We start from the raw sequence: 16075 nt of genomic DNA, 5'->3' as shown, positions 1-16075 counted from the left end.
TGAGGCTTTGGGTCGGCGGGGGGCGGGATGGGAAGGGAAGAAGGTGAGCCCTGGCCTCTGGGGCAGAGGCGCCCCCGTGCTGACCTCTGGCTGGAGCTGGACTTGTCCCGAAGGCAGTGGGCAGCTGAGGGGGAGTGTTGCGGGGAGAGGGTCTGGTCAGAGCTGTGATTTAGAAGGGTTCCCGCAGTGCCAGGGAGGAGGATGAGGGCTGGGATGAGGCAGGGCTGGGTGACGTGTGGCAAGAGGTTAGGGACTGGAGCTTCCTCTCCATGAGGACTCAGAATCTGTGGGTGGACCTAGCCCTGTTCCCAAGGGGGGAGTCTTCATCCCAAGACTCCCTCTTGGTGTTTCCCCAACCCCTCTGGCCCTGTGTAACCACAGGACCCCATGGTTCTTCTCTTTATCCCTCACCATGAGTGCTGGGACCCTGAGAACCAAGGACGTCTGAAGGACTTGGCATTCCTAGAACTTAGAGCAAAAAGCCTGGGTGGGAGCCCCACCAGACTCTGTGGGCTGGAGCCCCACTGAGCTGAGCAGTGGGGAGTGGAAGGTAGAAACTGGCTCTGCAGACAGATGGATGGGCTCCGGTGCAGTCCTTGCATCTGCCGCCCGTGTGGTCTTGTGCGGATTAGCCAACCACTCTGTGCCTGGCTTTCTCATCAGTAAGGTAGGCTAATCCTACCCAAAAGATTTCCTTTGGGAAGCCTTCTGGAGCCTGGGCAGTGAAGGCTCCCTGCTGGGACCCCCTGGCCCACAGCAGTGGCCTGCTGCTGCTGTTTAAGGCCTCTCTCCTCCCTGCACCTTGAGGGCAGGAGCTGTCTTTCTCATTTCCCACAGTTGCTCCAGAGCCAGTCACATAGAAGGTGCTCGGCTGACATGTTGACTGAAAGAGTTACATAAATAGCACTTTGTTTTCACAGTGACAGCTGGGCTGAGCAGCGTAGAGTGTATCATATCACTTAAACTTGACCGTGTATGAGGCTGTGCTGTATTTTACAGATGAGGGTCCTAACTCTCAGGTGGGGTAAATGACTTGCCCAAAGTCACAGAGCTGGGAAGCAGCTTCACTTGCCCCCAGGTAGACCTGGTTCCCAAGCTTCCTAAGCCTGAGCATTCAGCAGAGGGCTTGGGGTGCAGCAGGAGCTTATAAAAGCCATTTCTTCCTCTGCTGTCGTCCCTGCTCATACAGCCTCGACCTGTGATGTCCCTACCCAGACTGCAAGGCTACCTGTCCTGCCCCAAATCACCTCAGTTCTCCCCCAAAACTTTTGCATGGCCCAGTGGCTAAAAGAACAAACTTTGGGATGTTTCAGTTTTGCAGATGGGCTGCTCCTCAGTTGGAGCTGTGTGGAAGCCCTGCTTTCATGCAGTTTTCGTATATTCGGTCATTCTTTTAGCAAACACAAGCTAAGACCTGCTCTGTGGGGAGAGCAGAATTATTATAACTTTTTTTCCAGCAAACATTTAGTAGGTGCCTAGGGTGCCAGATGTGGTGGGGGGCTAAGGACGAAGCAGCAGCTGGGCGGGGGGAGCGATCCAGGTAAGGGAGTCCCCCAGTGAGTGGCCAGGAGGGGGCTGAGGAAGTTTGGTGCACCCTGGAGGGAGAGGGCCTCAGGGGGGAGAGATCACGTTTGGTGGAAAGAGAGAAGGTAGATGGCTGAGTTTGAGCTGCTGTTGGGGGGTGGTGGGTAGAGGTGGCTGAGGTGGCAGTTTCCCCCTGGCTCCCCCTGTTGGCAAAGCCTGGCATGAAATAGAGTCGGAGAGTCCCCACCACCATCACAGAGCCGGACAGAGAAAGGTACATTCGGAGCTGAGAGACAGTAACTTAACAGTTGGCCAGAGGAGAAGCATTAGGATAGCTGAGGTGTTGGGAACAGCCTTATGAGCGGCCGGGGGAGGGAAAAGAAGGTACGCAGCCTTGTTACTGAAGTGTAGCTAATTCTCGTCCCAGAGAGCCTGGCTGTCGGTGGAGAACGTGGACCTGGTCGGCCTAGGTGCCAGGGAGCCAGTGCAGGCCGTTGAGCAGGGCAGAGGCGTAGGGCCGAGGCCTCAGGCTCGGTGCCCAGATCGGGGGAGTGGTCCGGGCAAGGCGGTCAGCCTGGAGAGGGCATGAACATCCGAGGCAGATGTCCAGGAGAAGACCCGGGTCGGGAGGGGGATTCTGGCGCCCAGCACACGCAGCGGTCAGGGTGTGAGGAGGCCAAGGCCCGAGCTGGAGGGTGCGGGCGCGGACCCGCTGGGGGAGCCCCTCCTGGCGGCGAGGCGGACCTTCACGGAGGCGCTTTCCTCCTGTCCGAAGCCTCCAGTCCCCTCCCCAGCTCCCACCCAGCCGGTCCCGCCTCCCGCGTCCCCGCGCTCCTCAGTCGGACTGACCCCTCCCCCACCTTCCCCTCTGGGCACCGTAGTCCCCCTCGGCCCCTCGGCCTCTCCCGCGTCGGGGCCGCGGCGACCGGGCCGCAGGGGGGAGAGGAGGGAGCCCGGCCCGCCGCCCGCAGAGGGAGGAGCCGGGCCGCGGAGGAGGCGGGGCGCGCGGAGCGGCCGTGGCATGGAGCGAGCCCGGCGCGCCCGGGAGCGCAGCCCCGCGGCCCCGGAGCCCTGAGCGGGCGCGGCTCGTGCGCTGGCGGGAGCGGGCCGGGCGCGGCGGCGCGGCCCATGGAGCGGCCCCGGGCCGGGCCCCCGGAGGGCGGGCGGGCGGCCGCGGCGGGCGGCGGGCGGCGGGCGCTGCGGCGGCGGCTGCGGTGAGGCCGGCGGCGGGGCCGGGCCGCGCGCCATGGAGGCCCCGGGCGCCGGCTTCGCGTGCCCGCTGCCCCCCGGCATCGCGTCCGTCACCTACGTGTTCGTCTACAGCCCGAGCGGTCCCGGCGGCCCCGGCGGCCCCGGTCCCGCGCCCGGCCCTGGCCCGGCGCCCCCCGCGGCCCCAGCCGCTCCGCGGCATGTGGGATCTTCCCGAAACGGGGCACGAACCCGCGTCTCCTGCATCGGCAGGGGGGGGGGGCGCGGCGCGGGGCCTCCTGGGGTTCGCGGGCGCCACTCTGGGGTGCCCGGCCCGGCTTCCCGGCGACCGTGGAGGGGCTGATGCCATTTTGGGGCCTCTGTTATTAGGGGTGTCCCTGGGAACTCTGAGTCGCCGTGGTCATTATGGGATGCATCTGCCACTGGGGATTCCTTGTGTCACTGTGAAGGGCTCTGTCAGGGAGGGGTGTCTGTCTTTATGGGGTTCCTGTCGTGGGTCCCTCTCCATCCTCTGTCATTTTGGGTTTTCCGTGTCACAACAGAAGCTCCTCTCGTCATGGGGGTGTTTCTGTGTCATGCTCGGGGCTGGTGGTGGTGGGGTTCTCTGTGTTCGTAGGACCTTATCCTATTACAGAGCTTCCTTGAATTATGGGGTTCCTGTGTCACTTCTGGGACTTTCTTCATTGGAAACGCTTGTGATGTGTGGGAATTATCTGCCATTCTGGGGGTATCTGTGGCAGTTAATGTGGGTGTCTGTGATGAGGGGGTCCTGTGCCATGACAAGCTCCTTGCATTACGAGGGTCTCTGTCATCACTGGGGTCCTCACCTCATGAGCGCTCTCTGCCTAAGAAAGACACAGTTGCGAGGGTCAGCTCTCCATGGCCTATCATGTGGCCTAATCCCCTGGCCGCAGCACAGTGACCCTGAGCTCTTGGCCGTGACCCCTGGGGTGGGCGACAGAGCAAGGTTGGTTGGGGGTTGGTTGAAGAGGTGGGAGGAGAGGGGTCAGCTGGGAGGGCAGGAGTAGGATTGTGGCCCCTGCCTCTGCCTCCTGTCCCCCCCTCGAGTGTGTCCATCTGTGCGTCTCTCTGTCCCCCACATGCCCATCCTGTGCTGTGCCCATCTGTTCTTTTCTGTCTTCTGTGTGGATCCCAAAATTTTCCCAGGGAAAAAGACAGGAGGATGAAGGAAGGGACGGGAAGAGAAGGAGAGACGTGAAGGGTGGGTGGGCAGAGCCTGAGCCCGAGGAGGTGGAGGTGGGGCTGGTGGTGCTGGTGGGAGAGGTGTGGCCCTCCGGCCGGCCTCCTCCGCCCTGACAGCCCGTCTGGCTTCTGTCCCTCCAGTGCTCAGCATTGGGGAGGGCGGTTTTTGGGAGGGGACCGTGAAAGGCCGCACAGGCTGGTTCCCGGCTGACTGCGTGGAGGAGGTGCAGATGAGACAGTATGACACGCGGCACGGTGAGTGACCCCTGCATCCCCTGCGTGGCCCCTGAGGGTGCCGCCCCTTCCAGCTTCCCGTTGGTCTTGCTTGGAGGCAGATCCTCATTGTATACACAGAGAAAAGGCTAGAACAAACTCAAACACACGTTCGAAGTAGGTGCAAACTCGTGTACATGACAGACACGGTACGCGTTCACCCCATACTTACCAACACACACGTGTGCATCTGGATCCTGGACAGCTGTGGAGACACGTGTGATGTGCGCGCCCATGGGACGCGCACGTATGAACGTGCACCAGTCTGTGATCCCACATGTGGCTCTCAGTGACCACAACCCTTCCCAGACATGGTTCTCACAGAAATGCTGGGTGCTTGGAGTGTGTGATTGCTGTGTGGCTGGCAGACAAGTAAAGAGGTCAGTATGAGAAAAGAGGCATCTTTCCAAAGTGGACAGATTGTCCAAGTGGGCAGTGCAGGGAGGCCTGGGCCAGCCAAAAGGAAATGAGGCCAGTTGGGCCCAGAGGGGCTGTCATGGGTGCCCCTGGGGCCAGGATGGTCTGAGGGCAGCAGGTGGGGGATGGCTGCATCCTTAGCCTGCAGGGAGGACGTGAGGGCAAAGGCCGTGGCTCCTGGGGCTGGTGAGCAGCCTCGGTCCGACCCTGCTCACCACCTGAACCTCCAGGAAGGACCCCTCTGGGAGTTGGGATCTGAGGTGGTCCTGCCGGTGGAAAGGAGCGGCTGGTTCTTTCAAGACCCCAGCCAGGGCTGACTGCGCACCCAGGAGGCCCCTCGACCCGCAGGTATTATTTCTGGCCCCGAGAGCTGGTGGGACAAGGGAGCCCCCCTCCTGAGTGGTGGCTAAGTGGTGGTCACTAGTGGTGTCTCTGGACCCAGGGTGCATACCTCTGTCTTTCTGCACATGAAGGACTCAGACCCAGGGTTGCTGTGCTCCCTTATCCTGGGTTGCGGGTTTCCCCAGGGGAGCCCACCCCTGTGTGGCCTGGACCCCTGCCCTGGGTGGAGCGTGGCAGAGCCCAGGGAAGCAGGAGTGTGGCCGCTGATCCACTCCTGAGCAGGAGCCTTTACTTTTTTTTTTTAAGTTTTACTTATTTATTTATTTTTATTGGAGTATAATTGCTTCACAGTGGAGCCTTTACTCTCATACCTGGCTGTTCACACCGCCTCACCCTGACGGCTCTCCTTGCGGTTGGGAGCCTGGGAGAGACACGACATCCTGTATTCTGCCCATCGTGGGCAGGTGGGGTGGTATGTTGAGGTGGGGAGTGGTTTCGGAAGTTTGGGCTCTGGTGCCAACTGGACAGGAGAGGGGAGGGGAAGGAGGGGCCTCGAGACCTGCGTAGGGAGTGGGTCCTGTGCGCCCCTAGAGGGTGGGCAATGAAGGTTCTGGTCTGAGAACTCTGTGGGTCCAGGGGCAGTTGGAGCTGAGTCTGAAGCTGGGGAGGAAGGAAGGGAGGTCTGGACTGGAGTTGGAATTTGAGAACAGCCCATGTTTGTTAGGTGTTTGACGTGCGCTGGACCCTGTGTTGGGAGCTGGGGTCACAGGGGCTGGCTCTCTGCCTAGCGAGGGGCAGGCGGGCACACTGCACGGCTGTGGCAGGCGTGAGCACAGGGGCCTCCCAGGGTCCGTCTGAAGGAGTCCGGGGGCCTTTAAAAGCAGAGGTGTTGTTTGAGCTAAGCCTTGAAGGATCGCTAGGACCATCTGGGTGGTCAGCATGGTGGGGGGTGGGGGCAGAGCCTGTTGGCCAGGGCACGGCATGGCCTTCTAGATCTACACGTGCTGGCACCCAGTGTGCTCCAAGCAGTGTCGGGATGCCTGGCTGGGTTTTAAGCTCTCTCACATCTAAGAATTCACTGACTCGTCCCAGCATGCCTGGGAGGTGGAGACAGTTGTTGTTAGTTCATCTCTAGGAGGGTTCTGTTCCTCAGCCCAAGGAGCAGAGTCTTGTTTGCAGTGTAGGCAGTGGGCTGCAGGGTCTGTGCTGTAGCTGCCACGCTTCATGGGCTCTGGCTGAGCGAACCTGTGTGTTGAGGGGAGGGTGGCAGGGCTGGAGTGGGGAGTGTGAGGGCTGGTCCCATGTCCTGGGACCAGGGGCTAAAGTTGGTGGTGGTGTCGCAGGAGGAGTCTGGGGGGCGCTGTCCTGATTGTGCTGGTCATTTAGGATTAGGGTGATGGCCCAGGCAGGGCAAAGCAGGGAGATGGAGACAGGATGGGCAGGGCTGGACTGGAGTCATAGAGAAGGGAGACGACACAGAGCAACCTGTTGAAGGAGCTGTAGGCCTCCGGGCAGTGGTGGGGCTCCTAGACAGGGGTGGCTCTGGGGTTTGTCATCTGAAAGTGTCAGAAGGTACCTGGGTAGATGGGAGCGTTTCATGGATGGGCAGGGAGACAGGCCTGCGGGGGCTGCCTGCTGGGAGGGGTTGGGAATGACCTCTGTCCTCACCTGCAGGCCCGGCCGCCAGCTGCTCTGGGCAGAGTCTCTGATTTGGGACCCAGGGGCTGAGTTCTGCCAGAGGCGAGAGGGCAGCCCAGGAACAGGAACCTGCTTCCAACAGGCCCAGATCCAAAGAAAGATCTGTTTCTGAGACTGGAGCAGGGACAGAGAAGGGACTTAGAGGCCAAGGAGGGGATACTGCCAACACGTGTGGGCCAGGCCGATGCCCAGGGTCAGCAGAGAGCAAGGCTCCCACGGCACCCATCTGGGTGAAAGGAGCAGTTGCAAGCAGGGAGAGTTGAGCTGTGAGGGGAGGGAGTGGGGAGGCGGCCCTGGGTATCCTGGAGGCTGGTATAGAACACCAAAGCTATGGCTCTGGCTGGCATCCTCCCTCCTCCCCCTTTCTTTCCAGTACTGGGGGTGGGGGGGGGCATGCTGTGTGTTTTCATTTGAGCTGGCTTTTACGTGTCTGATTATAAAACTGGAAAATGAATTTGCGTTATGTAATAATTTGTGTTTGGTCGATAAATATAAAAATAGGAGTCCAGTGATCTGCAGAGGGTCTTTTTGGGGGGAGGGGTCCTTCTGCAGGCAGGCACTGTGAACATTTCCGAAGTTGGGTCAGCGTGGAGAAGGGTGTGGTGGAGGTGAGGAGAGGCCTGGCCTGCTCTGGCTCTGGGGACGGCAGGGTGGTGGGTGCAGGTGTGCTGCAGAGGGAGGAGAGGGTGTGAGCACTGGGGCGGTGCCAGTGAGATCAGACTATAGGCCATCAGAACCTAGGGGGCCTCCAAGGTGAATTTTCCTGCTTTATAAGGAGAGGGCCAAAAGGGACTGTCGAACATACTGAGAATCACACAAGTTAGTGGCAGGGTTCTGATATCCAGATCAATACTTTTCCTGATACCTGTGTCTTCTGATGTTAACAGGAGCTCTTCCTTCCATCCAGCCACTGCTCCATCTACTCTTTTTTTTTAATTTTTAAATTTTTGCCTGCGTTGCGTCTTCGTTGCTGCACGCAGGCTTTCTCTAGTCGCGGCGAGCAGGGGCTACTCTTTGTTGAGGTGCATGGGCTTCTCGTTGTGGTGGCTTCTCTTGTTGCGGAGCATGGGCTCTAGGCACGCGGGCTTCAGTAGTTGCAGCATGTGAGCTCAGTAGTTGCGGCGCGTGGGCTCTAGGGCACGCAGGCTTCAGTAGTGTGGCTTGCGGGCTCAGTAGTTGTGGCCATGGGCTCTAGAGCACAGGCTCAGTAGTTGTGGCATATGGGCTTAGTTGCTCTGCAGCATGTGGGATCTTCCCGGGCCAGGGATCGAACCTGTGTCCCCTGCGTTGGCAGGTGGATTCTTAACCACTGCGCCACCAGGGAAGTCCCTCCGTCTACTCTTTTTTTAAAAAATTAATTAATTCATTTAGTTTTGGCTGTGCTGGGTCTTTGTTGTTGTGCGCGGGTTTTCTCTAGTTGCGGCGAGCGGGGACTACTCTTCGTTGCTGTGTGCGGGCTACTCATCGCGGTGTCTTCTCTTGTTGCGGAGCACGGGCTCTAGGCGCACGGGCTTCAGTAGTTGTGGCTTGCGGGCTCTAGAGCTCAGGCTCAGTAGTTGTGGTGCATGGGCTTAGTTGCTCCACGGCCTGTGGGATCTTCCCAGACCAGGGATCGAACCCGGGTCCCCTGCATTGGCACGCGGATTCTTAACCACTGTGCCACCAGGGAAGTCCCCTCTGTCTACTCTTACATCCGTCTATGCTTTCACTCACCCACCCATCCTGTCATCCATCTACTCATCCATCAACCCACCTAGCAGACTCAGTCCATCCATCCCCTCCTTCCATCCATCCCCCCACCCCCCTACCCTGCTCTCTTTCACTCCATCCACTTATATATACATTTACCTTTTGATCCATCCTTCTGTCTATCTCTTGTTCCATCCATCCTTCCATCCATCCACCCACCCACCCACCCAGCCAGTTGTCCACCTGTCTGTCCTTCCGGTTGGCATTTGGAACGCCTGTTATGTGCCAGGTGCTGTGCTTGGTGCTAGGATCACAGAAATAACTGCGACGTGGTCCTTACCCTCAGGAGCTTACAGTTAGTGGAGGAGACAGTCGTCAGAATCATAGGTCCCCTCTCGGGCCTCCTTTCCTGCTCTCTCTCCTGCTCCCTCTGCCCCAGCTGCCCAGGCTGTTCACTGTCCCAGAAAGCCTTTACCCACACGGAGGGCTGCTCCCTTAGGTCCTCGTGCCTTTGTTCACCTCTCCCTTCCTGGGGAGGCCTTCACGTGACCACCTAGAATTGCAGCGCCCCAAACGGCTTCCTTTTTTCTTACCGCTTACCAGCATTCCACACGTTCTGTGTGTACCTGTTTCTCGTCTCCTCTCTCTCTTCATCTGTACAGTTTAGCCTGTAAACTCCGCAGGGTAGGGGGGCTTCGTTCTGTTCTCTGCTCCATTCTTGGAGCCTGGTACGTAGCAGGAGCTCAGTACGTACTTGTTGAATGAATAAATTGATCCTGAGGAATGCTAAGCTGGTAGAGAAGCGGGGAGGAGCTGAGGGGTGAAATTACAGGTGGTGGTGGAGCTGGAGACAGAGGTGCTGGGGGCTGGGGGCCAGGAGTGGGTGCGAGGGTACCAGAGAATCCAGTGTACGTGTACAGGCAGCTGGAGAAGTAAGCCTGGAGCAGGGAGGGTCGTGACTGGAGGTGCGGACTGGAACCTGCAGGCTTGCAGGACATCAGCGAGGCCGAGGGTGGGGCAGCTCTGCAGTGGCTGTGAGGAACTCTGAGATCAAGAGTACAGATGGGGATAAAGCTCTGTGGGATGCAGTGACAGCAGGATAGGGGGACCTAGCCCCCCATACATGGACCCCTCCCTGCCCATGCAGAGGTGGGGTCTGGAGCAGAGGACCCCATGGGGATGAGCATCCCTGTGGTGAGGGGTACGCTGAAGACACAGGGCCACCTCAGTGCCAGTTCACAGGGGTATGTAGCGTGACACTTGCGCATGACTGTGGGTCATGCACACACAGACATGCACATGTATGAGCACAGCACCTGCACGTGACTGCAGGTCACACACAGAGACACGCCTGTATGAACACAGCACTTACACGTGACTCCAGGCCACACGTGTGTGTGCGCACACCTTCTCTGCCCTTAGTTTGGGGGCTTGCTGACTCTCTCTGTGCTTGCCCTGGCCCTGTCCGGTCTGCTGTGTGCAGCCACTCAGGAGAAAGATGAGCCACAGCTCCTGCCCCTGTCTGGACCCTGACCCCTAGAGGCAAGAGTTCCTGCATGGTCCCCTCAGCCTTCTCACCTAGGACCGCTGGGCCCAGGACCCCAGGATTTGGACCCCCCCCCCGCACTTCCACATGGGCACTACCAGGCCAGGGGTGTGTGCATGCGTGTGCGTGTGTGTGTGCGCGTGTGTGTGCGCGTGCGGCTGGTGACCGGCGTGGGTCAGGGGGCGGTTCACGCCACTTGGAGGATGAGACCCTCCGTCAGCTCCTGAACCTCCCCTCAGAAACCCGGGAGGACCGGACGAAGCGACTTTTCCGCCACTACACGGTGGGCTCCTATGACAGCCTCTCTGCACACAGGTACAGGCGGGGCAGGTGGGCAGGCGGGCGAGGGTGGGCACGCGTGCGATGGAGCGTCAGATGTGGAGGGAGGCCTCCCGGGTGAGTCCAAGGACAGCTCCCAGGGTGGGCTGCGCCCGTGCCCGTGGCATCCTGTCTGGGGCACGTGCTTTCCTGGCAGGGTTCTCCTCACCTTTCTGTTTTCCTCTGTCAGCGATTATGTCATTGACGACAAGGTGGCTGTCCTGCAGAAACGGGACCACGAAGGCTTTGGTTTTGTGCTCCGGGGGGCCAAAGGTAACGGAGCGGGGTACCCGGCTGGCAAGAGCGGCGCACCACTCGGGGTGTCTTCTGTGTCCTCCTCTCCTCTGCCCTCCTCCTGCCGCGCCCCTGCCCCCCTTTGTTCTCCCCCACCCGCTTCCTCTCCCTGCTGTGACTCTGTATTCTTGGTTTGGGATGTTGGTAGGAGGCAGCAGGTCCTTTCCCTCATTGGTTCCCAGGATCTCTGCTGTGCGTGTCTAATGGAGCGGGGGCCTTTCTGGTGGGGTGAGTGGCGGGGGCGGGGGGGGTCTCTCAGAGGGGTGTGCCCTGGATTCCCGGGCTGGCTCTTCTCGCGCTGGGCAGCCCCCGCCTGCCGCCCCCCGGCCCAGGTCGTTCGTGGGAGGTTGCTGTGTGGCAGCCACCTCCACCTGGACCCTGCTGGCAGGACGCCGTCCTTATTGCCCTCTCCCCGTCCCACAGCAGAGACCCCCATCGAGGAGTTCACGCCCACGCCGGCCTTCCCGGCGCTTCAGTATCTCGAGTCGGTGGACGTGGAGGGCGTGGCCTGGAGGGCCGGGCTTCGCACGGGGGACTTCCTAATCGAGGTGAGGCTCGTCCTTCCCTGTGCGGCCCCGTGGGGGGCTGGCCTCCGTCCGAGCCCGAGGAGGACTCACCTGGATGGCCCCCGGGCCCTGACTGTCCCAGGTGAATGGAGTGAACGTGGTGAAGGTCGGGCACAAGCAGGTGGTGGCTCTGATCCGCCAGGGCGGGAACCGCCTCGTCATGAAGGTGGTGTCAGTGACAAGGAAGCCCGAAGAAGATGGGGCTCGGCGCAGAGGTGAGGGCTCGGGCCCCGGACCTCTGTGCCCGGTCTCCCCGCTCTGTCCCCTGACCTTGACCTCTGACCCCAGGCCCATGCTCCTCTCATCACCCCCGGCCCGAGACTGCTGACTGCTGACGTCAGAGGCCTGAACCCAGGCGAACGCCCACGTGCGCCGCCTGGGTGCCGATCCCCGATGTCAGACAGCCAACCCTCTCCCGGCCTCTGACCCCAGGTTGCCCTCCTAAGATCCCTGCCCCCTCCTTCCCGGCGCCCCCCAGCCCCTGGCATGGAAGAGCCGTCCTTCCCGACGCTGCCGGCAGCTGCCTGGAGGCCGGGGTTGCCATAGCAACTGTGAGGTTGACGCTGCCGCTGCCGCTTATTGTCGGAGGGAAGGGGGAGGCGGCACCTGAGGGAAGAGGAAAAGCGTCTTCTCCCCGCGCCAACGTCGCGGCACAGCCTGGGCCCAGGGGCTTTGCCGGCCGGGTCTAGCCCAGCCCAGGCCCTGGCTTGGCTGACCACGCCCCGGTCCCGCGAGGGGCAGCGGCCTCCAGGCCTGGGGGGGGGCGGCGCTGGGGCAGCAGGAGCCCGGCCTGCCGGGAGACCCCTCCCAGCCCCCGCCCCATGACTCTGCCCTCGAGGCCTTCCGCGTGGGCCCTCGGGCTGAGGCTGGCCCGCGCTGTGGCCCCCCTGCGGCCCTCGCCCGCCGCCCGCGGCGCCCCCGAGCCCCCAGCGCCATGAAGTTTGCGTCCAGCCGCGGCCTGAACAAGCTCCTGGCGCGGCGCGACTCGGCCTCCCGGGAGCACGAGGAGATCCAAGCGGTGGAGCGCAGGTGGCACCTGCGCCTGGCCACGCCGCGCTGCCTGCTGCTGGACAGGAGGTCCAAGGCCTCCCTCTTCCTTGCAGCCCCGCCGCCCCCTAAGAGGGCCCCCAGTACCACGCTGACCCTGCGCTCCAAGTCCATGACGGCGGAGCTTGAGGAGCTCGGTGAGTGGCAGGGCAGGCGGTGGGCAGACGGCCCGGGGCGGGGGGGGGGGGGGGCGGGGCAGGGGCTCTGGGCCAAAACCAGGCAGAGACAGAGGGGAGGGAGGACGGAGAGGTGCATGTGTGGACAGGTTAGAGGTACGTGGGTGGGTGCGGAAGTGGCGGGGGAATTGGGTGTCTGTGGGCTGAAAAGGGAGCTGACGTGTGGACGGATCGAGGGCTGAGGGGGAAGGGTGGCAGGGCTGGGGATAGACAGTGGGACCACCATGTCTGGCGGTGGGGAATCAGGCCCTGGCTCACCGGTGTGTTTGCACGCGTGTGCACATGCAGCCCCTGGTCCTCCACACCTCCAGTACGACTTTACGCCTTCATTTCATCCAAGTGAGAAAAGGGGACCTGACCTTTGCCCCCGGCTCTGCCAGGCACTAGCCGTGCGGTCTTCGCATTTCCTTTACCCTCTCAGCAGCCGTTCACACGTCAGTTACGCAGGGGTCAGTAGAGTGAGCTGCCGACCTCACGGGGGCCGTTGTGAACGTTGCTGGTACAATGATGGGACAGGTCCTCGTAAGTTGCAGGAGGCAAACAAGAGTGTGTTGGGGCTTTGACGGGTATGTGGGGGGCACGATTCCAGGGTGACCACCAGCATCCTCATCATGCGTGTGTCTCGATATAGGTGACTGTTAATAGCCTCATCATTGGCATGTTCAGATATACATGACCGTGTCCTGACATACGTGACAGTTAATAATGGTTATGCCCTGACTTACACGACCATGAATATCTTTATCGTGGCATGTCCCAATGCACATGACTGTTAACGCGCTCTATCCTTCTATAACCCGAACCCAATTCGAGTCCCGGACTTCGCTCTCGTTCCAGCCATAGAAGGACCCCTGACTCTGGTCCTGTGCTGAGCTCTAACCCAGTCGTGGGCACAGGAAGGGCCTTGATCCTGGTTCTAGACTGAGCCCCAACCCTGGCTTCAGGCTTGGTTCTGCCCCAGCCATAGAAGGAACCCTTACCTGTCCCCTAAAATTATTTCTGACCTCCCTCATGGACTGATCCCTGACCCTAGACCTTTGCTGAGCCCTTCCCTTCCAAGCAGGTACTCTTTTTTTTTTTTTTTTTTTTTGCGGTACGCGGGCCTCTCACTGTCGTGGCCTCTCCCGTCGCGGAGCACAGGCTCCGGACGCGCAGGCTCAGCGGCCGCGGCTCACGGGCCCAGCCGCTCCGCGGCATGTGGGATCCTCCCGGACCGGGGCGTGAACCCGCGTCCCCTGCATCGGCAGGCGGACTCCCAGCCACCGCGCCACCAGGGAAGCCCTAAGCAGGTACTCTTGACTGCAGTTGAGTTCGGTGTGGAGGACGGCCGCCAAGAGGGATTAGGCCGATGTGGTCAGGACCTTCTTCCCCGTAAATACTCTGAATAAAGTGAAACCCTAACAATACGTGCAGCCATCTCAGAGCGAGAGGGACTTCCCAGTTCTCAAAAATGAAGAGAGAAATCAGAGCCGAGGGAGTGAGAGGAAGCAGATGCTCCCATAGTGCATGAGGGCTTGGGACCCATACAGATCCTGTGGGCAGGGCACTGGGGCTCTGATACCCCCACAAAGCCAAGCGATGAGGAAAGTAGAGCCAAGCCCAGGACTTGGAATTAGCATCAGAAGAACTGGGAACCGTAGAATGCTATGAAAGAGACAAAACAAGGTGTTTAAATACAAAGTTTGAGAGAAATAACAGAACTCATAATGAAAGAACAACACAGTGCGGGGGGGAAAATAAGGATAAGCAGATTTAAAAAGGATTCCTAAAGAAATGTTATTGAAACAAAAGTATAGCCCCTGAGATTTAAAAAATCCGTGCCTGGGAAACAGTATGGTAGACCCACCTGAAGGAAGAAACTATGAATTAAAAGATACATCTGAGGAAACTACCCGAAATTCAGCACAGAAAGATAAGGAGATGCAAAATATCAAAAGAGTAGATAAAAAATATGGAGGACAACTGAGAAAAATCCCAGCCTAAATAGAGTCCCAGAGAGAAAGAGCTAAAAGACTGGGGAAGAGGCAATATTTGAAGAGTAAATGGCTAAGAATTTTCTAAAATTGAACTAGGACGTGAGACTCCAGTTTGCAGGAGTGTAAGTCTGAAGCAATGAAGTAAAAACAAAGCTACCCCTAGACCTGTCATAGTAAAATTTCACAACACCATAGACGAAAGGAAAAATCTTAACTGCCAGAGAATGATGACTTAGAAAGGAACGGGGGTCGGAATGACAGCGGAGGTCTGATCAGCAGATGCTAGAAGACAGTGGAACAGTAACTTCAAAGTCTTGGGTCAAAATGCCTTTGCGCCTGGAATTCTATGCTTAGTAACCTCGCTCATTCAAGAGTAAGGCAGAGAAGCTCCGGGCCCTGGGGTCACAAGGGTGCAAGGCTAGTCATGGGGAGCTGACCCAATGCACTGATTGAAGATCCAGACTGGTCAATAAACCAATACCAGTGGGCAGCTGGGGCTGGCTAGACCCCACAGCAGGCTCTGGTGGATGGTTCCTGGGAGTCTCTTGCCAGGGGCCGTCACGTGGCCACGTTCAGCTGCACGTTCAGAAAGAGGTGCTTGGGCAGCCTGAGGTCTGTCATCCGGGGACCCAGAGGCTCTGCGCTGCAGGAACAGAAGGTCTGCCTCCTGCCCTCTGGGCTGCTTCCGTGCGCAGAGACTGGTGGATGGAAGAAGAGCCTCCTTCCTCCCTGGCTGGGCGTCCCCTCCGTTGCCTGGTGACGGGGTTGCTCCACAGAGCCCTGTCTTCCAGAGGGAGGGGGCTCACTCTTGCAGCCCGAGGTCAGCATCCCTTTCAGCAGCTTTTCCTGAGCAGAGTCTGGGGGAGGGCGAAGGGACAGCCTACCACAGAGCCTCCATCCACACTGCTGAGTGAGCAGGTCACAGCTCTTGTTGAACTGGACCCAGGCCCTTCCCATGGCTCTGTTCAGAGGAAACCCACAGGAAACCCACTCCTGCCCCTGGACGACAGCTGTCCTGGGAAGCCAGTCCACCTGCCGACCTTCTGTAGACACACCTGGTTTGAGGAAGCCAGGCCAGCATCAGGGTTTTCCCAGGTACCTAAGCGATCATCCCATGATCCAGTGTTTGTGCTTTTACGGGATAGAAGTAAGACCCGTGGGTTCGTTGCCAGCATAAACGTGTCAGTTTTATGTCACGATATCGAGGGCTGATAGGGCCCTTTAGTGTCTGTAGTCTATTGAGAAGATGACCTGAACACCTGAGAAGAAAGGAAAATGTGAGGCGACAGAAAAAGCAGGTGGCAAGGATGGGGGCTCACGCAAGGTGGCTCCCTGTGGCTTGGAGGGCCCTTCCTGGGGAAGAGGAAGGGAAGGTGTATCCTGGGGCGGCACTGGTGTCCCAAAAAAAGGAAGGGCTGAGGTGGCTGTGGCAGAAACGGCATTAAGAGGAGGGGCTGGGGGGGACTCTCCCCCCGAGAGGGAGGAGGAGGGAGGGTGGGACCCCTCTAGTGCCCTTCAGCCCTGGGGCCCCTCACACTCAGCAGGTGCTCCTTGCATAGCTCGAACCAAGGGCGTGCTGGGGCTGCAGAGGTTGGTGGAGACCCAGGCCAGAGGGGCCCTGATGGGTCCAAGCCCCTCCTGTCCATCCTCTTTCCCCTAAGAAATCTGGAACTTCTGGGTTCCTTTTTCTTTCGAGATGAGAATGTCAGGGCAGGTGCCATGCCAGCCAGGGTGTGGTCCCTGACTGGCCTTGGTCTGGAAAACACGCTGACTTGCCTGTTGTTGGGAACACACTGC

General features: G+C 59.7%; 1 protein-coding gene across 1 annotated transcript in view; it reads left to right on the top strand.

Moving 5' to 3' along the window:
• The window catches only part of SHANK3 (SH3 and multiple ankyrin repeat domains 3), a 41248-nt gene that overhangs the window by 13256 nt on the left and 11917 nt on the right, over window positions 1-16075 (top strand). The window contains exons 12-19 of the mRNA XM_007454078.1: window positions 2848-2920; window positions 3648-3711; window positions 4078-4191; window positions 10141-10216; window positions 10410-10492; window positions 10937-11061; window positions 11162-11294; window positions 12183-12263. Coding sequence (XP_007454140.1) covers window positions 2848-2920; window positions 3648-3711; window positions 4078-4191; window positions 10141-10216; window positions 10410-10492; window positions 10937-11061; window positions 11162-11294; window positions 12183-12263 — 749 coding nt within the window. The remainder of the gene's footprint in view (window positions 1-2847; window positions 2921-3647; window positions 3712-4077; window positions 4192-10140; window positions 10217-10409; window positions 10493-10936; window positions 11062-11161; window positions 11295-12182; window positions 12264-16075) is intronic.

The sequence above is a fragment of the Lipotes vexillifer genome, unplaced genomic scaffold (genome assembly GCF_000442215.2).
Source record: "Lipotes vexillifer unplaced genomic scaffold, Lipotes_vexillifer_v1.1 scaffold382, whole genome shotgun sequence".
Classification (NCBI taxonomy): Eukaryota; Metazoa; Chordata; class Mammalia; order Artiodactyla; family Lipotidae; genus Lipotes; species Lipotes vexillifer.
This window is presented reverse-complemented; position numbering and strand designations above follow the sequence as displayed.